This window comes from Parasteatoda tepidariorum, chromosome 2 (genome assembly GCF_982258835.1).
Source record: "Parasteatoda tepidariorum strain Cologne lab strain chromosome 2, Ptep-v5.0, whole genome shotgun sequence".
Classification (NCBI taxonomy): Eukaryota; Metazoa; Arthropoda; class Arachnida; order Araneae; family Theridiidae; genus Parasteatoda; species Parasteatoda tepidariorum.
The window spans coordinates 26434600-26460593 of NC_141756.1; the positions used below are offsets into that span (position 1 = coordinate 26434600).

A 25994-nucleotide genomic window follows, 5' to 3' on the forward strand; every position below is an offset into this window, starting at 1 on the left:
CAGCGCTTTCAGATAACGATTCCCAAAATGACACTAAAACTTTCCAACTGTTCAGTTTATTTCGTTGCATTATAACAAGAATATTCAATAAATTTATTACTATTTTACGAACTGCAACTGATTAACATACTTCTAAATACTCCTTACCCATAACAGTATTTGAAAAGAATTAGTCTGCGGCGATTGTTGTTTTGTTTTTCGAATTTTCTGATTTATATTATATGGTCAGTAATTATTATTTTTATAACATCAGTTACACCCAAAAAAATATTTAAAATATAAATTTGTGAATTATTAAGCTAATAGTATTTTTAATTGAATAATTTTTATAAGTCAAAATACATTTCTACAAGTATCCTTTATGCATAATTTATACAAAATAGACGAATTAATAGATTATTTTTAACTATCAAAAATTGGTCAAATTTATTACTAATCAGTTGACATATACCAATGTAAAACTTTATTCCTTTTGTTTTAGCAATTTTACTAAAAACATTGAGTTAGAATAATTTGATTTAACTGATATGCTCATCGAATTTCCCGAATTTTAGAGCAAACAAATTATTTGAAAAGTCGAAATCGGAGGCAGTTAAAACTGAAGAATGTTTACGCGTAAAAGTTTTTTTTTTATTTGTAATGAAAATTTCATGATCAATGTTTAATATTGTAAAGATTAAAAAAAACACTGAAATTTTTCTAACTGCTAAGATTTTCTCTTTTGTGAGGTCTCAGTTCCCTTTTCTTATTAAAAATTAATTTGCTTAAATAAAATTAATTTACTAATAAGCAAATGAAAATTGATTTGCTTAAATAATAAATAAAATGGCTTAAAGAGGAGACCAATTACGATACTATTTATTTTTCCTTTTAAAGTACATGGGTTCGTAAATGGTTTGAATCCTATTGGTGCGAATACATATTACTTAAATTTGGATTTTGTATGTTTTTTCTTAAGTGGTCTATGCTATTAGGCACAATTTCTTGTTTTAAAAGTTCATTTTTTGTTAAATTGAATTCTCAACTATTTCAGTATGAATATTTTGCATGGTATAGGTATAACTGCACAATTTTTTCAACCAATTTCTTTTTTATAACCAATTTCTTTGTAAAACCTGTATTAATTTTTTTTAAATTGCTCAAACATTATTATCTTGCTATTTTCTTTACTTTGGATAAAGTAAAAAATTTATTTAAGAATTGATAAAATATTTGGATAAAATTGCTTTTTGTTTAGTTAGTCTGTACTAGTAGTGTACTTTAGTTTGTGAAAGAATTAAAATGAAAATTAGAAAAATAAAAGTATAATGATAAAAAAAAGTTAATAAAAGCTAAAAAATAAAGATTGTATAATTAGTCTGAGGGTTATATTTGTATTCTCATATTATCTCATTGACCATTTTTGTCAATAACATGTCATGGTAATTTTGCTATCTTTCTAATTTATTTTAATATAGTAATTGACAATTAGAAATTGCAAATATAATTTATTGCAAAAACAAGATATTTTAATTTGAACCATTTCCAAATTTGGTGAAAATGGATAATATGTAAGTACCCTTATTTTCATGTAAGTTTTGACATCAAGAGTTATTTCATCATGCAATGTCAAAGAACCATTTATTCACTCTTGGATATATTCATTTATTCATATTTTTAGAAAAAAAAGTCTCCACAGTGAATATGTAGAAAATTCACCTTAAAAAAGTCCTTTTAAGGTAACCGTTGGCTTTTTAGATTAGCTGTCAGGTGACTAACTTAAACAACACATATGTTATCAGGATTAGGAAGGAAAAAAAAAATTATTTTTTTCTTCAAGACAACCTAAAACTATTTTCTCTTTTACTTGTCTTTATGTATGAAGATATCATTATTACATTAATGAAATTATTTAGCAAAATGCAATTGAAAACACTAGTATCATTCAGTTTTTTTTTTTAAAATAAAATTTTTTTTTTTTTTTGTCTGGTAAATCAAAACAAATTTTAATATAAGAAAGCATGAAATATTGCAGGCAATACATTTTTCAATTGAAACTGTTTAGAAATATTAGAATGATGAAAAAATAAAAATAGCAAAGTGAGTGGCTTAAATAATGAGGTACATACAGGGGTTTTGCTTATACCTTATAGTGTGCTAAACAATCCAAAAATCATAGATTCAACGTAAAAGCATATCTATACTTAATTTGATGAATATAAATTTTTATATAACATCAATTTGTCCTATATGCTGATGCATAGTATTTTGGAATGGAAATAAAAGAAAAACAATCATTCCAAAATTATTAAAAATTGCACCAAACATGTAGAATAATTTAATATTAAGTATTCCTATTTCAAGTATGTAAAAGTATTTTTTATATACTTTTTTGGTACCACAACATATTAATTATTACTTCCTTATGTTTGCAGATGCTATTTCTCTGAAAGTTTTATAATTGTATTTTTAAGAAGATATGGGGAGGCAGCGTAAGAAGCGTTGTCTTAAAACTAAGAAGGAAGATGTTGGAGATGGTACCTATGAGTCTGAATCAGTATTGAATAGTGGTGTTGCAAATTCTTCTTCTGTTAATGAAGTAAAACTTCAATGTATTTCTTTGAAAATATTTAATTAGGGTGACCTGGGGTAATTCCTGATCAAAAAATGCAAACATCTATTTTGTGAAAAAACTATTCAAGATAGAATTTTAATATTTACTGGAAGTTTGAGGCTATATGAGATGAGTCCTATGCTACCTTCTTTTGTTTGAAAATCTAATTCGAATTTAAAAGATTTAAAATTTTTAGTGATCAGGAATTACCCCTTCTCTTGATCATTTCTGGGGTAATTCCCGATCACTTCTGGGGTAATTACTGATCACCAGTTTTTATAATAAAGAAGCTGTTTAAAAATAATTATACAATGGTAATTAACAAATAAGACATCAAGATCAAACAAATAAACCAAAGAGATATGTTTAAGCAGCTAATAAAACGATTTATTTAAAAGCAAGAATAAAGATTAACACCTTAAATTTTCCAAAAATCTTTGCATCGTGCCATACATTTTAGGCAAGCAACCAACTCATTCTCATGTTCTTCTGGAATATAAGAAAGAGTTCCCACATAGGTTACTTTAGCTGGATTTTTTAACTTCATTAAGTGAGAGAATAAAGTTAAGTAATCTATGTCAACAGCTCTGACAGCTGCTCTCACACTGAAATTTTCATTTTCAATCATTAAAAGAAATTCACTAATTTTGCTTTCTAGAAACTTAGTATCCTTTTTAGGCTTATAATTTCTCACCATATTTATATTAGGCTAATTTATAAACTTAAAAATTATTCTAACAATGTACACACATAAAATTAAGATAGAAGCAAGGTAAGACGAACCAGAAATGGTGCAAATCAGAACACATTTGTCTTGTATACAGTTAAAAACAAATTTTGTGATTACAGTTAAAATATATTTTATAGTAGTTCCGCTTAATAAATATGAACTGCTAATTAAGAAAACACAATTAGCTATTGATTAGCTATTTTTTATACTATTTATAAGAAAAAATTTCAATGATCAGGAATTACCCCAGTGATCAATAATTACCCCATGTGTAGGGGGCAACATTTGATATAGTTTCCTATAATTAATTATAATGTTTAAAGTAGATGTGAAACAATTAAACAAAAGCTTACACTATTTTTATATCAAAGAAAAAGAAAGTAACTCAAAATATTTATTATTAAGAGAAGGAGTGGGATCTTTGTAGAAATGTGCACATTTTGAAACCCATCTTTGAAATGGAAAATACAGAAAGCAGTTTAAAAGATACTTATTTTGTTAGATTAAACAAAAAACTATTATTAAGTAAATGCAGTTATACTTTAGTAAAATGTACAAGCATTCTTGTCCATGTCTCAAATTTAAAAAAAAAATTTTTTTTTTAAATAAAACTTAAGTGATCATTATTTACCCCAGAAACAGAGTGATCGTGAATTACCCCAGGTCACCCTATAATTTAAGATCTGTTTATTAGGAGAGCAAGTTTGCTTGTTTTTTTCTTAGTGACACCAAGAAAAAAAATTATTTCAGCCATTTTTATTTCTTGTTTATTATTCTTACCTGATTTGTTATATGTAAGGAACGTGAGTTAAAAGGCCTCTCTCAAGCTCTTGATACCAATTGCTGGTCAGGGGTGCTATATTATGGTGGTTTGAATCAAATGAATGGAATCTCAGACCAATGGACCACTTTTAATATTGAGCCTTGTCAATATTTCTTATCGAAGTAGAAAATGTGTGCCTTTGACCAATTCTTCATCTAAGAAAATGATGTAAAAGGTTATAAAATATATTTATTCATCAAAACTGCCTGATTTAAAAACTTGACAAAGTGAATTATTTAATGTATGATAAAGTTTTTAATTTATTACAATAAGCTTTTCCAAAAAAAAATTCTATTTGTTAATAAGTTATAGCTTAGCCATTTCTGAATGAAATCCTCTGTTGTTTATGCAAATTCATCAGAGTTTTTCTTGTTTAAACACTTTTTCACACGGTATAATAATAGGAAATAGCATGGAATATAAATGGAACTACTAAATAGCAAAATAAGAAAACTGGTTTTGCTCGACATGCAATGTTTTATGTCATTAATCACCAGAAGACTATTTCTTTCTCTGCAATAAATATCGATAGTACTTGTTCGATTGAGACTTCCAGCTGTAAATACTGCCTTACTTGGACAACAATTTCGTGAGAAGAATTATCATGGCTGTTAGATGAATTTATGGTTCCATAGTATGTGTTCCATTGATGTTGGAAATAATGTCTTACGTAGGCTTAGGCAGGGTTGGACTGGGAGCATGAGACCCAAATGGAAACTTAAAAACAAGTTAGTAACTGAATAACGAAATTAATAAACTGATATTAATTTCGTTATTGGGTTGCATAATTTACAAAAAAGTAGAAATTTTAAATTTTTTTTAAGCAAGTTAAATATTTTAAGTTTCATTTTAAAAACTTTATTTTTTAATTCATCTAGTAAAACTTCTAATCTAGAAATTCGAATTTGTTGTAACAAGTAATAAAATTATTTTTGTTAGTCTGTTACAGCATTATCTATAAAATAGCAGGAAACAAGTTTTTAATTTTATTCTGTAATTTGTGAATACGAAGTTGAAATGTCGATTTGCATTGAAACATTTTTCTTTTCTTCTATTGAGGGGCCCTCAAGGCCTGAACATTTGTTAACGCAGACTTTATATTTTCACTACATTAGGATGTTGTTTCCTACAATTTAAATAGTGGCATGTTTTTAAAATACTGGTTTACAGGAAATGCTGTCTTACTTGGGCAATAATTTTGTTAGAAGAATTATGATGGCAATTGGGTAAAAAGTTGTAGTTGAATTTATAGAGCTATCAGTAAATGTTCCATTGATATTGAAAATAGTAGGTATATTACCTAGAGGTCATAGTTTCACAAAAAATTACCATTAAATAACTTATTTTGTGGTTACAAAATTATTTTACAGATTTTTTTTCTTTGACTGAGCTAATTTTTATTTTCTTCTTAGTCCTCTACAAAGCTGGTGTCATCCAAAGATATTTATAGGGTTGATGAATCTCCTTTGAACTCAGGTTCTCTGAGAACAGCCTTAAGCTCTTCTCCAAGAGGAACTCAGGTAGGTTGCACTTTTTTTTTTCTTCAAATGGTGAGAAAAAAAATTAAATTCTTGAAATATCTTGCATAAAGGCATTGATTTAAATGCATTCCTAAAAGTTAGTTTTTATTAGCCCCCTACAACAAAGCCAGATGCATCGACAGACGTGCAACGCATTGAACCTATGGATGTTTCCAATGCAGAAAAGGAATATTCCTCAACTACCGAAGTACGAATGCAAGTAAGTAAGGTCTTCATAATATTTCAAGAGAATTTTATTTATTTATTGTTCTCTTTACGTTTTTATTAGTGATTAAGCTTGACAAAATTTACTTATGGATGTATATGAACTTGAGCTAGGATGGTACAGTGGTTAAGGCAATGAGATGTTACTGTGGAAGACTGGGGTTCTATCTTTTGTTATGGATTGAAGCCCACACAGCTTCATATCAATGAGTACTATCTTGTCTGTGAAGTAAAGACAGCCAGTGCATATTGCTGACCACATTGTAGTACTCTGCATCATGTCATTGTGGAGCATTAACTTCCATGCCCTGATCTGCAATGAGCAGTTGTAGGAATGTTTCTTCTTAATATGGTCTTTAAATACAATCAAGGTAGGCATTTTGTCTAAAAAAAACCTATTTCTTTCAGAACACTAGAAGAAACCGAAAAAAAAACCCCAGAAGAAGCTATTGAAAATGAAAGAAACAAATGATGATCAAAACAATTGTTTCACTATAGCTATTGTAGGAACTTAAATTTTAAATTAAATTTAATGTAGTGTCAGAAAGTTAAAAGTTTTCATAACTGTTTTTCTATTATTTATTTTAGTTGTATACAAAATTGTGTCGTTATAATTTATGTTAATAATTGTTAATTAATTTGTGTCTCAATAGATTTTAATATACTCATAAAATTAAAGGATTTAAGCATGACAAAAAAACAAACATATCTAAATGCAGGCAAGTGGTAATGAGATTTTTATTGTTCAAGAACCAATAAGATTAAAAACTTGTAAAGATTTTTTCGAAGAATCAAAACCAATCGAAATAAAAGTGTAAAGATTCTTTAGAAGAAAAAAATTATGTACTAATCAATAAAATAATTGAAATTTTTATTTCTTAATTCTTTCTTTACAGCCTGTATAAAAAAAATTGAGTTATTTTCAGTTTTTATAATGATTGCAAAGGTGTTAAAAAATTTTATGTGTTGAATTCTTAAAAATGTTTATTTTAATGGAAAAAAACTTTTATAGAACAGTTGTATTTCATTTTTGAAATCCTGAAAAGAGTTCATTCAGGGATGGCATTTCATCCAAAAGAAAACTATTTCTTTTTGGAAGAAAGTAGGAAAAATCAGAAGAGTAGAATGAAATGGAAGAAACTAGACAAAATACAAGGAACTAAAATTGACTAATACTATTGTTTGATGATTCAAATTTAACACAAAGGAGTAAAAATTGTTTTTAATAAATTTTTTCTACTTTGCAACTATATTTTCATATTATTTTAATTTTATACAAAATTTTAAAATTTTTATGACTTAGAATAATTTATTTTTATTTGTATCATCCTTATTTTCCTAAATAAATATGTACACTTGTCTCTAGATAAATATGTACACTTATATCTGGATGAATTATGTATACTTACATTATTTTCAGTTTCTAACTTTGATTCATAAAATATTTAAAACTGTTATGTATGATATTTCTTTTTTAGAAAGGTTTTTTTCCATTTGAAGGAGTTCATTATATGTAATACATTATTTAAAATTATTTTTTGTCCCTTTTTAGCGTACCACTTTAAAAGTCCATATTTCAAGATGTATTCGTCGCAGAACATGGCCAAACATAAAGAGAGAACCAAAAGAATTTAAAACTTCACCTGAAGATCTTTTGGTAATATTTTTTCAATTAATATTAATATTTTAATTGCAAAGTATTATAAATTATGTTTTTATATGATAAATTTAATCACAAGTTTACCACTACTCCCAAATGTTTTTCTTTTCCCTCCAAAGTCTGTTTTTTAGAGTAATGTCCGTTTTAGTACTCTTTATAATTTTTTGGTCCTCTTTTGAATAACTTGAAAATTAATATTTTAGTAGTCATTTGAATAATTTGAAATGTGCCTTACAATTAAATAAAAATTTTGATGCATGCTAACTTTGCATGTCAAACCCTCTCCCCATCGTTCAGATCATTTAAAATATTCCCGAAATTCAAATTGATCTCTTCATATTATTTATTTAAAATGATTTTAAATCAAAATAACAATTCATTAATCACTGAAATTTAGAAATGGTATACTGAGGGGTCATTCAAAAATCAGCATTTTTTTCCCCATTGAAATGTTTAGCTGCATTTGAAATTAGAAAAACTCTTTCATTAAGAATATTAGATTCTTATAAAAAGTTATTAAGCAAATTGCATCCATTAAAAATAATTTTTAATTTAATTTATATTTTATTTACTATAATTCTTTCAAAAAGAAATTTTTTTATGATTATATTAGGAATTTGAAAAATATGCTTCTGAAGTTTTATGTTAGATCAAAAAAATTCAGTTTTTCTTTCCTTCGTAATTGTTGTGGCATTATTGTAACATTTATTTGTAATTCTAAAATCGTGAATTTTGCACTCTAGAGACAGTCCACTAATTGTACAAAGTATTAAGGCATCTTATTTATCTTAGTGGACACATTATTAGCAAATGCTGTTAAAAATGTTATATGATTTCGAAGTTTTATTAATCGCTTTACCATTGTATTTAAAAACTGCTTCGTTAAAATCAGGAGAGCATGGAGGGGAAGGCCCTTGCAGTACCCATGCAATACTACTACCATAGTGGGATTCAGAGTAAGACTTAATAACATACAATGACATGCCATTCTCAATCCTTATGATCTGCCCTACCTCCTCTAGAAGTTACTGCAATATTTTTGAGACACCCTGTATTTTTTATAATTATTATGCACCCGAAAAAAGGGACCACCCTGAATAGTTTTCGATCTAATGATGGTATCTTCATATTCTAGAATTGAATCTTAATGGCTCAAGGGGAGGACTTCAACTATGCTAATTATTAAGTGCAGACGATATTTTAAGTTATGAAATCAGACACAAAAACTTAGTTTCTCTAAATAAACACCTTTTTTTCGACAGATTCGTCTTTTTGATCCCCAAAGCCACAATCTGGAAAATATGGTTCCCATAGCTTTGGGTCAGGAGAGCACTTCAAAATTTGTATCCTTTAATGTTAATTTTACTTTTTGCATATTTTGTTGTATCTTGAAAACTTTCTAAGTGAATTCCAAAATTTTTGCACACAATTATAAAATTCGTTTATCCGAAGATAATTCCATGCGAAAAATAATTTTTAGTAAAAATTTATTCTTATTTTATTTAATAATGGTCAAACCTATTTTTAATTGTAAGGTATAAAAATTTTTGCGTCATTTTAAAAATTATAATTTTACATGAAAAAATACAAAATTTGAGCAAATTCGGTCAAACAGTTCCTGAGAAATCGAATTTTAAATATATGACTTTTTAAAAATTCAAATTCTAAGAAACTATTCAACTGATTTTGCTCAAATTTTGTATTTTGTCATGTATAATTATTTTCTTTAAAATGACGCAAAAAATTTTATACCTTACAACTCAAAATGTTTCGACCATTATTAAATAAAAAATAAATTACTACTAAAAGTTATTTTTTGCATGGAACTATCTTTATATAAAAGAATTTTATAATTGTGTGCAAATATTATTCAATTCACTTAAAAAGTTTTTGAGATATAGTGAAATACGGAAAAAGTCAAATTAACATTAAGGGGTCAAAAATGTGGAGGGCTCTCCTGATCAAACTATTGGGACCATATTTCCCAGATTTCTCTCTATATTAAAGGAATCCGTCGAAAAGAAGGTATGTTTATTCAGAGAAAGTACGTTTTTGTGTCTGATTTTGTAACTTAAAATATCATCACACCCTCAAGTCATTAAGATCGAGTCCTAGAACGTGAAGATCCGATTATTAAATCAAAAGTTATTCACGATGGTCTGTTTTTTTGTTCCTAGCACACTGTACAAAAGTTTGTTGTTTTACTATATTTATAATAAAATCTTTATTTGATTCAGAATATTTATTTTCAGATGACTTATGGTGTTAATGCTTATCAGTTTTGGGCTCGAAACAAAAATAAAGATATTACTAAAGGTAGTAAAAGGTATAAGGAAGATATCTTAGCTGTACCACTGCACCAGTGGAATAAAGTTTTATCTTCTTTTATTCAAACTATGACTGATCCTAATGAACGTACCCTTTCCGGTGGAGCAATACTGTACATTGTATTAGGTAAGTTTTCATTTTAGAACATTATTGCAATGTAATTTATAATCAAAGTATTGTATTAAAAAATCTTAGAATCATCTTTCTGATATATAAAATTATGTTTCTCATACCTAGAAATATCTTTCTCATATCTGGAGTTATCATTGCCTTTGAAGTTTAAATTTGGATTTTTTTCATACAAAAATAAGAGAACTGGGATTTATTCTTCCCTTATACTTTTTTTTTACTGTCAGAATTGCTGCAGGGGACTAAAATGTGACTATTTGCAGCTTCTTCGATTTTTTTTTCTTGCCTGAAAAAACAACTATTTTTGCCCCAAACTGACTGTTAAACAACTTTTTTTGATTCATTTCTAGCAAAGTTCTTTCAATAATACATATTGAAAATATATCTGGGAAAATATTTCCCTTTTTTTCCTCCATCTCCTCCTTCAGCAGCTTCATACCTCATTGTCACCGAAAATGTAATTTTCAACTGAATTTAACAAAGCGTTTTAAATTTTTTTTCTGAGGTTAAATTTTATTTACTTTTTTATTCTATCAGCAGTAACAATTGGATTTAACAAATTGTTTTTAAATTTTACTTTCTGAGGTTAAATTTAATTTGTTATTTTTTATACTGCCAGCAGTAGTTTTAGATCACATGCTATTTTTCTATGTGCATCCTGTTACGTATTTTTTGTATATATGTAGATTATTTTTTAAAATAACTGATATACAAATATTACTTATAAAATATAATTGATGCACTATCTAAAATGAATGGTAAGTAAATGTCTATGTCCCCTACCGGTATTTTTAATTAGCGGACATGACATTTAGACTACAAATTTGGTCATTCATTTCGCTACTATTTTATAGTTTTAGGGCAACTATTTTCACTGTTGGGCTATTCAGGGATGGCGAACCAATGGCACGCGTGCCATTTATGGCACCCGACACAATCTTTTGGGCACGCTACCGATCACATTTGTTATTACACTATAAATTGTTATTACACAAATGTTATTACACTATAAAGCATATGTAACAATTAAATTAAAATTCACAAAAACACACAAAATAATTAACAATTATTAATAAAAAAATTAACAATTAATGCTAAAAAAAATTAATAACCCTAAAAAACAAGTTAACAATAAATAACTAGCAAAAAAAAAAATTAACAGTCCTGCTTAACCCCTTGGGGACGGATGATTCAGAAAAGCATTCGTACAAAATCAGAATCAGGATGTAATTAAATAAGAAACGGTAACTTAAATGTAGTCGTTGCTAATTTGATAGACTTACTTTGCTTTCACTTCAATTATTGTTAGTTTAATCATATATAAAATCAATGTTATGAACTAACATTGATTATACATATGATTAAGTAGAACTAAATAGTTTTATTTTGAACGAAGTAATGGTGAATTAAATAAATCAAACAATTATAACTCCGCCCACAAATAAACTGCTAAATAATTATTTTGATTACCAGTTTTATCTTTTTACCCTGGTTGATACGGTTTCATGCTGGCACGTATTTGTGACAGTCGGAGCGAAAGGGTTAAACTAACATCTTGCAACCTAATCTAAGTTATTTGTCATTGAATCTGCAGCAACAGAAGCCACACTGATGTTACTTTAAGTTGAACAACGCATATAACTGAGATGTGCAAAATGTTTTTTTTTCCAATGTAAATAAAGAGTTTTGAGTTGATAGTATTTAGTATTATTATTTTCCCAATAATCACGAAATCAAAATTATTTGATGGCACATGTATGACATCATTAAAAATTTTTTTTAGAAGAAATTGGCACGTTGGTGTATAACGGTTCGCCACCCCTGGGCTATTGTTTAGGCAACTCTAATTCTCTGACATTGGTATAAATGTATGAATTTTATGTATATTATGTTACTTGTTGTGTTATTTATAGATGTTGTTAATTTGTATATTTTAAGTTTTTTTTGTTGTTTCTTTTTTAAAGGTCTGCAGCTGTATATATTTACTCATAACCGCTCAGATAATTTATTTTTTGATGAATCTTTCACCATGTTTTCAAGAATTCTATGTGAGTTGCTGGCTTCCAGGGAAAAGGCAATTCAATATGGTTAGTTATCTTTATTAGTATTAGTAGAGTATTTTTATTAGTAGAGTTATAGTTTAATGTGTAAAGAGAAACACACAAATTCGAAAAACATTACACTACTATGCTTCTTCAGGGTGTGTAGCCAAATTATTCAACAAAAAATAAGCACTTTTCAAGCACTGAAATAATATTTTTAAGCACTTTAAAAAAATATCATAATTAGTTAGGGTTGGAAAGTTTTTGACAATTGACGGTTTTAATCGTCATGCCAAAAAAAAAAAACCTTTTGACATTGGTTTTGACAATTGTCAAAATTTTTGAATCATGTAAATGGAATGGCGTGTTCATATGCTGATGATGAGCCGAAATAGATTGGGGTTTAATTAGTTGTGAAAACGTTGAATTGAACAATGTGAACAGTGTCTTGCAGCATAATTCATAGTGAAAACCAACATGGTAAAGGAAAAATATCATTTTAGAAAGGGAAAATTAAGCACTTTTTAAAAACACCCAATGAAAAAAGCACCTTGAAGGGTTTTTAAAAATCGTAAGTAAGCACCTTTAAGCACTTTTTAAAAACGCTATGCATCCAGTTCTTTATATGCAAAAGCTGTTACGTGCAATAACCCTGGTATAGCATATTTAATGACTAGACTATTTTAACTACAATGAATTTCAATTTACTCCTTTAACTTAAGATATTAAATGAAGTTTTAAAAAATAAATATCTATAATAAACCTTTTCTTGTTATGCTTACAAAATAATTCTGTTGGCTTTCAAAAAACAAAAACCCTTAATTTTCTCCTTATATAGTAATCTCACAAGTTAGCTTTTGATTTATATTAATTATTCCCACTATTTAAGCAAATATACGGTAATTCTAGTAAGTAACCTGGGTCCAAAAGTTTGCTGATCAAGAGACATGGCTTCTAATGGATTCTCAAAATCAAGCATCACCGGTTATGGTTAGCTGTACCACTATCAGCCTGCGATGGGGCAGAGGGAGTGCAATTTTTGGTGCTGTTTAAACTGTTCTACCATTAAATGCTAAACGTGTACAGATCGTCGATCTGACAAAAGCAGGGGAGCAATCCCCTTTGCAGAAGATTAGAATTGTGATGGCGTGTCTTCGAATCATCCTCAAGGATGCTTTCTAGGTGGACTCATTGTGCAGTGCAATGCAAATAAAGTACTAATACTCTAACACATAACTATATAAAAATATTTCTTTTAATTTTTTATCAACTTATGAATGAAGGCTTTAGAATACCATTCAACAGCAGCATTAAATAAATTTGATTTATTTCAATATTAGCACACAAGATAGATCGTTGGTCATGTTGCTCCCTTTTAATATATGGAATTAATTCAGTTGCTGATAAAAGAGGTCCATTTACAAGGGTAATCAATTTGACAGGTTTCACTATATCTCTTTTTAATTACATGTTACTTAAAAATTAGCTATTATCAGAAAATTTCTTATGGTAAAAAAATCTCTCTTATTCCTTTCTTTTATATAGCTCTCACAATATCTACATGTTGCAAAGTTTTGAATTATTTTTTCTGTTTTTTTCTAAAAAAATATATATATATTGAAATTATTTAACTATAAACTGTCTAATCTGTATAAAAATGCATTATTCTTTTGAGTATTATTTTATTTTTAGGTTGAACATTCTTGCTCAATGTGTTCGTAATAATTCTTTTGTTTATGTTTAGGTCGATCTCTCTCTCTAATCGAAGAGGAAACTCTGTGGCAAGCTGGTCAGCTAGGTGCTCATTCACCTGCAGTGTTGCTATCATCGATTTTATATTTTAATACAAAATACTTCAAACTAAGGAGTGTGAAATCGCATGCAAATCTGCGATTTAAACATGTTTTTGTTTATGACTTAACTAATGCTGCTGGAAAAAGAAGCTCAGCCATAAGTTTTGAGCCAGAAGAAGTTATAGGTATGTTAAATACATGCAGATACAAAAATTGTACAAGTTTAAAGTACACTTTCTATGTCATATTTAACATAAGACAAAGTGCAAGATCGTACCCCCAAGATTGCCGAGAGCTTAGTCAAATTGTAATATAAAAAGAAATTTTTGTAGTATTTTTATTAAAAATTGCGGGAAATTCCTTAATTTTTATTTAAAATCTACAATTTCGGCTATAAATATTTCTAAAAATTCTTCAAAATACGATTTTTTTGTGCTTCGAGGAAGGGGACACAACAAATTTCATCCTGTACCCAGAGTTAATGAAATTTCATTCATATGCCATTAGTAAGACTGGGATATTGATGATGTCAGTATTTTTTGTCCCTTTTAAGGCTTGTTTAGGGATTTTCTGTACAGATATATTTTCATTTATGTGCTTTTTTTAAAAACATTTTATGTAATGTTTTTTAATATTTTAGTGTACATTTTAGAATTTTTATAGCATTGGCTCATTTTTTTATGTGAAATGTTTTTGCTTTTAATATTGCAACTCACAATATTTCATGTAACCTTGTTTTCCCTTTATGTTACTTTTTCCTTACGTTAAAATTTTAAAAAAATGTTTTTTATTTAAATATTAAAATATGAATAAAATAATAGCATTCGTTATTTATGTTTTTTCAATCAAACTTAAATGAAAGTTGTAACTCAAATTTTTTGTTGTTGTTGATATTTTTAAGACGCTTTTTAGGGATTATTTAGGTTATCAAATTTCAGGCTTACTATCAGAGTAAAAGTTTTTCTTAAACTATACTTATTTGTTTGAAACACTCTTTTATATTTCATTAACATACTTAGAACTTGCTACTAGAAGAGATCATATGAGTAAACTTAAGTATCAACAATAAAACATTGATAAATTTGTTTTTAGATTTAACAGATGAAAATAAAGAGCCAGAACCTAAACAAGATGAAATATTATATGATCAACAAAGCATTGAAGATTCAGTTAGATGTCCGGTGCAACTGTACAAATTTTATCTTTCGAAATGGTAATTCATTTTATTTTATTAATACACGATTTTCATTTTGTGTTTGTCATTATGTTTTTCAGTTTGAGAAATAAGGAATTTTTATTTCTTACTCATTAACATTTAAAAAAAATGTACGTTTAAAAATAGAATAAGCTTAGAGCAATTATAAGATAATTAAATATTGAACTCCATTTGAAAAATGAGTACATAAAAAAATACATGTTATTCTGTCTGATCAATTACAGGAAAGACTAAGAAGATGCATATAAATGTATGGTTTTTTGCATTGTGCTCAGGAAATGAGAGAATTTTCGCTCATCAAATTTCAAAATTAGTTACTAATTTTATCAAAGGAGGACGCTGTTCTCTAAGTTTTAGAAATAACCTCACCATTGGCAAAAATTTGGCAGAGTCATGGGACAAACTTAGCAGATGACTGTGTAAATATTTCAGTTAGAATGGTAATGACTTATAGCAGAAAACATTGGTTTCAATTTATATATAATCAGCAGTTCTATATCTGTTGATGAACTTAGTTACTAATTTTAAAATTTGATAAGATCATTTCTGGTTTTCTAAATAGAAAGCATTAACTGGTACATTTTATTTCTCTCTTTTTATTTCCTTTAGTTAATAGTTGGTCATTTTTAGGGTAACTTGGTATTGTAGTGTCATAAAAAATCATCATGAAAAGATACAAAAAGTTTTAAAATTTAACCATTTAATTTTTTTCTTGTTACATACCTACATTCGTATACTTTTTCATTTTCAGAACATTGTGCTTTTAAATTTCACAATTCTGAATAAAATTTATGTTTGTTTTTGTATTAATAACTAAATATATGTTTTAATTTTTCAATGATCAGGAGTATAGTTTAAATTTATTTTGTGTATTAAAGCAAACTATGCATTTGTTTTAGATGCCTTATAAGAGTCTAAATATTATTTTGTTTAAACACAGGGTGACCAATAAATTCTCATACATTATTATAATGATACAACATAAATCATGCAAAAACTTTTTGTATTGAATCAACGTAGCAATCATTAAGTATCTTCAGAATAATATTGAAATTCTATTGAGTTCCTTTTTAATATTGAAAATGTTTTTCGGCAAGGAGTCATAAAAAGAACCACAATTGTAACAAAGAAAAAATAAGACAACAAAGAAACAATAAGATTGTTCAAAGTATATTATACAGCTTTTTTGTCTTTTAAAGAAATAAAAAATAAAGTAAGTCTGTATGAGCTTATATTTTTTTTTCTCGAGCCCACTTCTTACTAGTACTTTGTTTTAATGAGCTAATATTGCAGTCAGTTTTCACTTGTTATAAGCAAGTTCAACTGTAGTTAATTAGAATTTGCTTCAAAATCATTACATATCTTAAAATATTTCTTTTTCAAATAAACTTTCTACCAAAATATCTTATCACAGGAATTACTTTCCCAGTTGAAAATTCCATGGTTCTTCGGACTTGTACCCACAAAAAAAGGAGCATTAAAAATGTGTACAGCTATTAAATAGTTATATAATAAATATGTGTTCTTTGATTAAAGATTTCACCACATTATATGTCATTTCAGTAAGTAGAGCTAAAATCAGAGCTATTTTTTTCCTTCTTGTTATAGCCCTAAATCTGTGAAAGGAAAAGAAGATAAGGTTTATCTAACACCCATAAAAGGTTGCAGCCCGGATTCAGATTATTGGTACTCATCAGAACCTCTTCCTGAAGTTAAAATATTTCGTATGCTTCAGTATTTTCGTTATGTTCAAGAAATAAAACAATTTTAAAAATCAATTCACAGAGATCGCTTATTCAATGTGTTTTGCGTTTTTACACACAAATTAATGTACAAATAGTCCTAATTGTAAGTGCGGAAAAAAGGACTACTCTTAATAACTATTGGCTTAATGATTGGATGGATCTTTCATGTAGTATTAATATTCAATCTAAATAGTTCGAGGGGGTGACCTCATGTATGGTAATTATAATTAATTAATGCAGATGAAATTTTAAGTTACGAAATCAGACACTAAAACGTTCTTCTTCAGAATAAGCTTACTTTTTTACCCCGGCTAATTTAGATTTTACTTCCAAAATATAGCCGTAATCTGGGAAATGTCCCAATAGTTCGGTTAGGAGAGTGGCCCAAAATTTGGACCTCTTAATGTTAATTTTATTTCTTACGTATTTCGCCATATCTCGAGCACATTTAAAGTGAATTAAAAAATTTGCACACAATTATAAAATTCGTTTGTCCAAAGATAATTCGATGCAAAAAGTTAACTTTAGTAAATATGAAATATTTACCCCGACCTGCCCCAATTTAGGGCATACGGGTAAATGTTTATTAAAATCAAGGAAAACAGAAAGTAACATTACAGAGTAACATTATGTAAACATTACAGAGTCTGATGGCAACAGCAGTAAAATAATTAAAATACTCCGAGAGTCCCGCCTTATAGTGCCGAAGCCGACGGGGCTTCCCTTATAGTGAGCCAAAGACACAAATGAAAAATTTTACAACACATCGCAGGAAAGTACAGTATGACATACAATGCATCATGTGCAGGCATTACATAGGATTAAAACGAGTAATATTACGGAGTAAGTTGGGTCGCTAAACCAAAGCGATCATTAACATTGTGACAGGATATAAAGGACACAAAGTATAAACTGTTGATGTATTCAAGAACAGTAAAACATAAAGTGAACCATTAAAAAAAACGTGTACCTGAAGTGAACATAAGAAAACATTAAAAGGTCACAGGTAAACGGAGGTCTCAAGTTAATATAGGTCAAAGAACCAATACAGTCGATGACAAATTGACAGCAGGTAAGACAGAAGAACAAGGCGTAAGGAGCCAAGAAAATCTCAAATGTAAAACAAAAGGAGGTGAAGATGTAAAGTGTTAAAACAAACAATTATCAAATACAATTAAAAGGCGACGCTAAAATTTGCAAAGCAAGGAAAGGCAATGTAAATAAGCCAATTAAAAAGCACAATGTAGTGAATAAATAGATTAAAACAGAATTAAAAAGCGAATGAGATAGATAAAACAACAAAACGTTGTCAAAATAACGGGAAGCGAACAACTTCAGTAAATATGTATTATTTTCTATTATTTGATTAATAATAGTCGAAAAAATTTTGAATAGTAAGGTATAAAATTTTTTACATCATTTTGAAGAATGTTAATTTACATGGCAAAATACAAAACTTGAGAAAAACCTTTCGAATAGTTCCTGAGAAATCGGTATTCTAGAAAAGTCGTATTTGCCTCTATGAGAAATTAAAATGAATGAAACATAAAGAATTCTTTATTTCAAATTTTATTTAGACAGTTTTAAATTGACAGTAAAAAATTTTATTCTGTTAATAGGAAAATAATGTCAATTAAGTTTACAAAACAAACAATTGTAAAATATCAAACATTGTGAGATAGCTAAGATCTTTATGATATTTAGGTACAGAAAATAATAACAGAGCAACTAAATAATACCACAACATGTTGTGTCAGAAAGAAAATTGAAAATAACAAAAATAAAACAATGTAATATCAATTTCATTTTTACTGTAAAAAACCAGGAGTAGGTATAACAAGATAAAAAATAATAATCTCAATCTTCCATTTTAAAACATCGTTAATCTCAATTGGGCAAACCATATATAATTTCGTTATTGCACAAAAGGAAAAATGTAACCTAATAAGTTTAAAACTAGTGGGATTAGGTTTTCATAGGAAATCATAGTAAAAATATCTAAGATATGGTTATTTTCATTTACTCTTTAATATGGAAAAAGAAATAACTGCCCTTAAATTTTTAAATCGAAAAGTACGTTACTCTACGAAAAAAAAGGTTAAAACAATAATTAAAAACCATTTTTTTATCATTACCACTTTTTATGTTAGCATTGTATTTGTTAAAAGTAAAATTTAAAAAATAAGTACACAAACAGGATTATAACTGTAAATCAAATATCACTCAGCTCATCTTCGTTCCATTCTAGCTCTAGAAAAAGGAATAAGTTCATTCAAGCATGTAGAAATTTCAGACAATAACATAATTTTTAATATTGATAAAACTTATTGTATTGGAGTTAAAAAAAAAATCGTTTATTTATTTTAACGATTAATAATCATAATTTAATTTTGAAGTTTAAACATATTATAGTATTAAAAACATCATCCAACTTGGTTAACTTTTACCAATATTTTTAAATTCATTCTAACACTAATCATTTGAATATCTTGTTATATCAACTTTTAAAACATATGGCACATTTAAGAAAGCTAATTGCCTTTAAAGACAAATTTTGTCATAAGGAGCATTTGCGTATTTTTAAAAATTACTGATTATAAGGAGGAAACCTTGCACAACATAAATAGTAATAGACTTAACAAGAGTTGAAAATTTCTCAAACGCTATAACAGACAGGTCCATTTTTGGACTATTAGTCCATAATTTTTTGAATTAATCAATATGTTAATTACTAACGGATTATATTAAATTTTTTGATAAAAAAAAGATTCAAAAATAGGACTAGATTAAATGAATAATCCCAAGAAACAAGAGAAAAGACACACTTGATATTATAAAAACTTCATTTGCTTCAAAAACTTATAAGGGCGGTAGAAGTGACAGGTTTTGAGGGTTAAAAATAGGCGCCGATTCTCAAGCCTCGCTGCGTGAATATGCCGCGTTTCACGTTTAGCGTGTATTGAAAATGGGTTTCGAAATATGTTGAATTTTAAACGCCTTCATAAGTTTTTGAAGAAAATGAAAATTATATTATTTAATTACGTATTATAATACGTAAAAGTGCACTCATAAAAATAAATCGTCACAAAAATAATACCTAAAAAGTACTCATTCTAAGACAGCAACATGACATTTTATAACAACATACAAACATTTATTCTTAAAAAATAAGTGAGTACTATTCAAATTGAAAAATAAGCACGTTTTAAGACAATCTTAAATACACTTCAAAATGCACAATTGTTTATGCAAGACACAAATTTAACATGTAAACGTACAACATATCAATGCAAAAAATATCAATAAGGACCATTAAAGGATGGATGCCAACTCGTAGAGAGTATTATGTATTACTGTACAGAAAATACTTAGTACCTCTTCGCATATTTATACATATCAGGCATATAGCACAGCAATCAAGGTACACCATGCCAAAAAACTATGTCACATCACTATGTTATTTAATGCACTTTAAATTTTTGTTAGGATTGCAACACATAAAAATTATCGCAATAACTAAAGGCAATTTTTATATCGTTTGAAAATTATACAGGTTATTTATCAATTGATTATTAAGTGGGATTAAAGTTTATTTTTATTGTATTAGATAGTTTTTAACGCTTTTCGATTTTATTTTTTATCACTTTATAAATATTTGAAACCTGTTTCTTATACCGTAATAAATTTTAAATTCGTAATGAGGCGTTAATCGAGACATATTTGTTTTAACAAGTTGGACAAGATGTACCTTATTCGAAATATACTGCTATATCACTATTTATTAATGCAGGTAAATGAAATAATTCAACATTATATACATTTAACAATTTTTGCTCCAAAAATATCATTATACGGAATTTTACAATTGGTATTATTTTTAGGAATACCTTTTTTTTTTATCAAGAATATATTTTTCCAAAATGAATGTCCTAATTTCGTTGGTGTTCTACGCAACATGTAATAGGTAAATGTACTAATTAACGACGTACAAACATTTATTGTCCTAATATCATTTTTAAAATACATTGTTCTAATTTCGTTGGTTTTCTACGCAACATGTAATAGGTAAATATATTAATTAAAGATGCATAAACATGCAGGGGTGATATGAGCAAGTTCTGAATAGAAGCCAAGAAATGGTGCTGGAAGTCTAATCATCATCATCAGCGTTTCTACGAAAATAAAACTACTGACTGACCACAACAACGTTATCACAATGGTGGATTGGTCGCGTATTTACCGCAGAAAACGCACTTTCGTCTTGGCCACTACGATCCCCAGATCTCAACTTATGCGATTTTTTTCTGTAAGGGTTCGTAAAATCTCGCGAGTATGTGCCACCAGGTCCAACGACCACGACTGATTTGAAAACACGCATCACAATTGCTATCGCCATCATCGATACAGATATGTTGCACCAAGTTTTTCAAGAATTACTTTTCAGACTTGATGTATGCTTTTTAACAAAATAAGCGGATATTGAACAATGAACATTTATAAAGAGTACATTCGAAACTTGCTAATGTTGCTACTGCGTGTGTATTACATATTTAATGAATACATGTATTACATTTTGCGTAATGTACCTATGAAATGGGGGCATTTATTTCGACTTATTCAATACATTTAATTTTACGAAGATAAACAAATAAATACATGTTAGAAATTGCAAGAAATCTACTAAAAACACAGAAACATTCATCAATTTAAGAACATTCTACCAGTAGACAAAGAGGAATTTTTAAAAAAAATCGGACATTTGGACTTTACCGTAGCTTTGATATTCTTTTATTTTATGTAAGGAATTAAAAGCTGCAGAGGTTACGAAAATTCGTAGCAGTTGGCGTCATTGCAGTACTTAAATCTTCACGTCAAAAAAATTAATAAGAAAATATTCTTATCACATTTTCAGCATCTGGTTTACTGTCTCGTTTTTCCTTGAATTGTGAAACAAGTCTTCTTTGATCTTGATATAAGAAATTCGGCCATAAAGTATTACCTCTAGTAAATTAATTATAACTACTTAAAATTGTCTCGTAAAGTTTAGTTCGTAAATAAAAGTTGTGATCACACACGATTAATAAACGCACTTCTCTATTCCGTAAAAAAAAAAAAAAAGAACATTAATTTATTACGTTAACTGATAAAAAATTAAAAATAAAAGTTTTTTCCCTTGAAAACGCCACTGATTTGAAAACTTAATATAAAAAGAATGTAAGATGGTCCTTGTTTAAAATCCCAGCAATTTGGCGTAAATTCCGTTAAATTGAGACCACATCGATTCATATTGTAACCAAAGAACTGTGATTGCAACCTGTCCATATTTGATAGTAATTTTTTAAGAAAAAGTTAATTTTTCAAAACGAAAAGAAAAAAAGAAAAACGTTGAAATTTAAGTTTTAGAATATATGATTAAAAAAAATTTAGCACTGTTTATTTTCAAAAATTTTTAATCTCAAGAAGGCTTCAATTTTTTTGGTTTTGCCGAAATTGGTCGTCTGTTAAATACCTGTAAGATATTAACAGCTCACTGTGTTCTGCTGCAGAAACCATGATTTGAATTTAGTTATACCGCTCGTCGACAGATAGCGCTGCTGAATGAAGAACTCTAAAACAATGTATTCTATTGCATATCAGACCATTATAATCGAAATATTTGTGCCGGCATTTGTTAGTTATAAGCTCAGGCGGCATGCATTGTTGCTTCAAATGGTATTTATTTTACAAACTTAGGTTTTGCAGCCATCTATGGATGAACTTAGTAACTAGTTGGGAATAAATATCTTTAAACAGAACGCTGTGAACTGTGTATATATATATATATATATATATATATATATATATATATATATATTTATCTCCTTTTGGTTTTATTTTATTTTTAATCGTATCTCATTTTTAGAAACACGTGCTTTCATTTTAAAAGAATTAACTCACGAAATAATAATAATAAATTACGTGACTAAGAAATTAAAAGGTTATTTTTAGTTTTACAAAATGATTCGCTTAGAAAAATTCTATTTTATTTTAACTTTTCGCGTGAACTATTTCTACCAGAAGTTGGCACAATACGGAAGCAAAATATCCTATTGAAATAGGAATCTATTCCACAAGCGATGGAAAATGGCAGCAGAACCCCTCTCGGGTCTCCGTGATCAAGCATTTCTTGCACACTTCTTTTAAAAACACGATATCATCATCTGCATCACTTTCCTTCAGTTGAAATTCCTTCTTTACATTTTTTAAAAAATAGTCGTCATCTTTTTCTGCTGAAAATTTGATTAAACTACCAAAAATATCCTCATTTATGCTGCTTTCATTTTGTTCCGTTCCATTTAAATAGTTATCGTGGTATTCTTTTGCACTGTGCTCGTCTAAACACGTCATGTTTCTATCTGTATCACTTTCTTCTTGTTCCATTAATTCATATTCAGTCTTGATTACATCGCTTTCTTTTTTCACAAAAATATCCTCATTCACGTCAATATCCATATCGGTATCAGTAACTTCATGTTTCTCTTCTTCTTGATGGAAGTCTTCATCTTTTGTTACAGGGAAATCAATAGTCGTTTGCACGTTAAAATTACCATCGCTTTCTTTGTTCTCTATTAATTGCTCTAACATATTCTCATAACCTTTTTCAACACAGAAATCGCCAACAATTACAGGTTCTTTTTCAGCGTTATCAGTAACCCTTTGTTTCTTACCAATTACAGGGAAATCAATAGTCGTTTCTACTTCAAAATTAGCATTGCTTTCTTTGTTCTCTATTAATTGCTCTAACATATTCTCATTATCTTCTTCAACACAGAAATCGCCAACGATTAAAAGTTCTTTTTCATTGTTATCAGTAATCTTTTGTTTCTCGCCAATTATAGGGAAATCAGTAGCCGTTTCCACGTTAAAATTACTGTGGTTTTCTTTGTTCTCTATTAATTGCTCTGACACATTCTCATTACTTTTTTCAACACAGAAATCGCCAACAATTACAAGTTCTTCTTCAGCGTTATCAGTAACCCGTTGTTTCTTACCAATTACAGGGAAATCAATAGTCGTTTCCACGTCAAAATTAGCATCGCTTTCTTTGTTCTCTATTAATTGCTGTAACACATTTTCGTTATCTTTTTCAGCACAGAAATCACCAACAATTACAAGTTCTTCTTCAGCGTTATCAGTAACCCTTTGTTTCTCCCCAATTACAGGGAAATCAATAGTCGTCTTTACTTCAAAATTACTATCGCCTTCTTTGTTCTCTATTAATTGCTCTAACATATTCTCATTATCTTCTTCAACAGAGAAAGCGCCAACAATTACAGGTTCTTTCTCCGTGGCATTAGTTACCCTTTGTTTCTCGCCAATTACTTCTTGTGTAATTAAGTTTTCTCCAAGGTCTGTTAAAACGACGGAACACTCTGACAACTTAACTTCACAAACATTTTCAATATTTATATTAAATGTATCACATGTCTTAGGCTTGTCAACTTCAGCAGGTTCTTTCTTTATTTTTACCACGGCGGGTTTTTGGGCATCAAGTAGCCCGAATGTACCAAATAGACTATTAGATCTACCGTAGACTTTCGGCATCTCTATTTTGACGTTCATTGCAGAATCATCACAGTTGCTTCCTGGAGAAATACCCGTACTAGAAGAAGCGGTTTCGCCAGCAGTAGTAGTTTCAGTTTTTTTCAATTTCGGCCCCCTTTTCTTTCGTTTTGGCATCTATTTCAAAGAAAGAAAGATAGATATTAAGATGAAGCATTCAGAAATAATAAATACAATTAAAGCTCAATTTTTTTTAAAAAAAAAAATAGAATTATTTTGATGCATATAAAGAAACTTATGTGAAAGTTTTAAAACTTCAATAACTTACTGTAAATCTTTTTTTATCGTCACACTTTATCTCAACTGTTTGTAACAATGAATAATAAGGATCAAAAAGCATTTTGAAACAGATAAAAGAAGATTAAGCATAGCGATTACAGATTTGTAACGGAGGTAGAGCATATAATAAGAGCATAGCAAATGCCGTTATACGCCGCTAGTGGTGCCTTCCTGTTATGAACTGGCTGCTTATGCATATTTAAACCGTTCCTTTTGTTTATATTAATATTATGCATGTTTATAATTATTGTTAAGAATTGTATTAAAATAGACTCAGATTTAGCCATTGCGCCGTAGTTTTTAGTTGCCAAATCATTATATTACGATAAAACAGTTACATGAGAGCGAAGGGTGACTTTCTTGTTTTTTCAGTGGCGCTATCTAAGGCTAAGACTACGATTTCAGCCACACATACGTCACAGCTCGTTTATAGGACGTACCCATTTATACAGCCACAGATCGTAATTTTGGCCTAAATCAGAGAACGATAAATCTTAAATTTAGTACGCCCAGAGGTATGATTTGTTATGGGAACATGGAGGACTTTGCAACCTGACAGATTTAACGTGCACCAGTCACCATTTAATACAAAGGGAGCCTTCCCCCGTCGGGGATCGAACTCAAGATCTATTAGACATGGGCCCAACGCCCTACCAACCAGGCTATCCCGTTTAAAAATATTTTGCTATTAGGCAATTATTTGGCAATGTTTAGTTATTAGCTGTGATTAGCAAATATTCAAGAGATTTTCGGTTCGATATCAGAGGGCAGGATATGAAGCCTGAAATCTGTAGTCTCTCGCAAAATGTAACGACTGCAGGAATTTTTTTCAAATAATTATGCTCACAGCACGCGCTTTCGAACACGCGAGTACATGACCCAACAAGAAAAACGATAGACATCAGTACGCCATAACAGATAGTGATAATATCCGTGAAAATCACTTTTTTCGTCTGATAGAAAGAAAAAAGAAAAACCTAAGAACTTTTAATAAACATGATGAAAAATAAGCACTTTTAAGGAGTTATAAAAAAGGAAAACCAAAAATAAGCACCTTTAAGCGCTTTTTAATAACGCTACGTGTTAGAAATTGTGCCAGAAAGCTGAAAACAAAGATGGCTTGTAATTTTCTTTGTTCTGTCAGCTTCATCCTAACAGTAAATTGAATTTTCACGATTCTACTACACTACTGCCTATCCAATTCGAGACCTGTTCTTTCTGTCATATTTTGATAATGTTATTCATTTTTCTCGCTTACATACAACTATGCTGTTCTTAATGCATACCCTCTAATAAATTAAGTTTTAAC

General features: G+C 28.7%; 2 protein-coding genes across 5 annotated transcripts in view; one reads left to right on the top strand and one right to left on the bottom strand.

Annotated features, from left to right (window-relative positions):
- Positions 1-4: 4 nt before the first annotated feature.
- LOC107445010 (zinc finger MYM-type protein 4) lies at positions 5-16837 on the top strand. The gene is made up of 10 exons (XM_087157057.1): positions 5-224; positions 2415-2578; positions 5559-5666; positions 5779-5886; positions 7444-7548; positions 9804-10005; positions 11973-12095; positions 13795-14028; positions 14936-15056; positions 16668-16837. Exons 2-10 carry the CDS (start codon positions 2459-2461, stop codon positions 16828-16830), a joined length of 1284 nt encoding a protein of 427 aa, XP_087013183.1. The 5' UTR covers positions 5-224; positions 2415-2458; the 3' UTR covers positions 16831-16837.
- Positions 16838-18354: 1517 nt separating this feature from the next.
- The window catches only part of LOC107445053 (uncharacterized), an 88988-nt gene continuing 81348 nt past the window's right edge, over positions 18355-25994 (bottom strand). For all 4 annotated transcript variants that reach the window (XM_087157056.1, XM_043048738.3, XM_071177301.2 and 1 more), the window contains one exon: positions 18355-24523. In XM_087157056.1, the coding sequence (XP_087013182.1) occupies positions 22907-24523 (1617 nt within the window). In that variant the 3' untranslated portion in view covers positions 18355-22906. The remainder of the gene's footprint in view (positions 24524-25994) is intronic.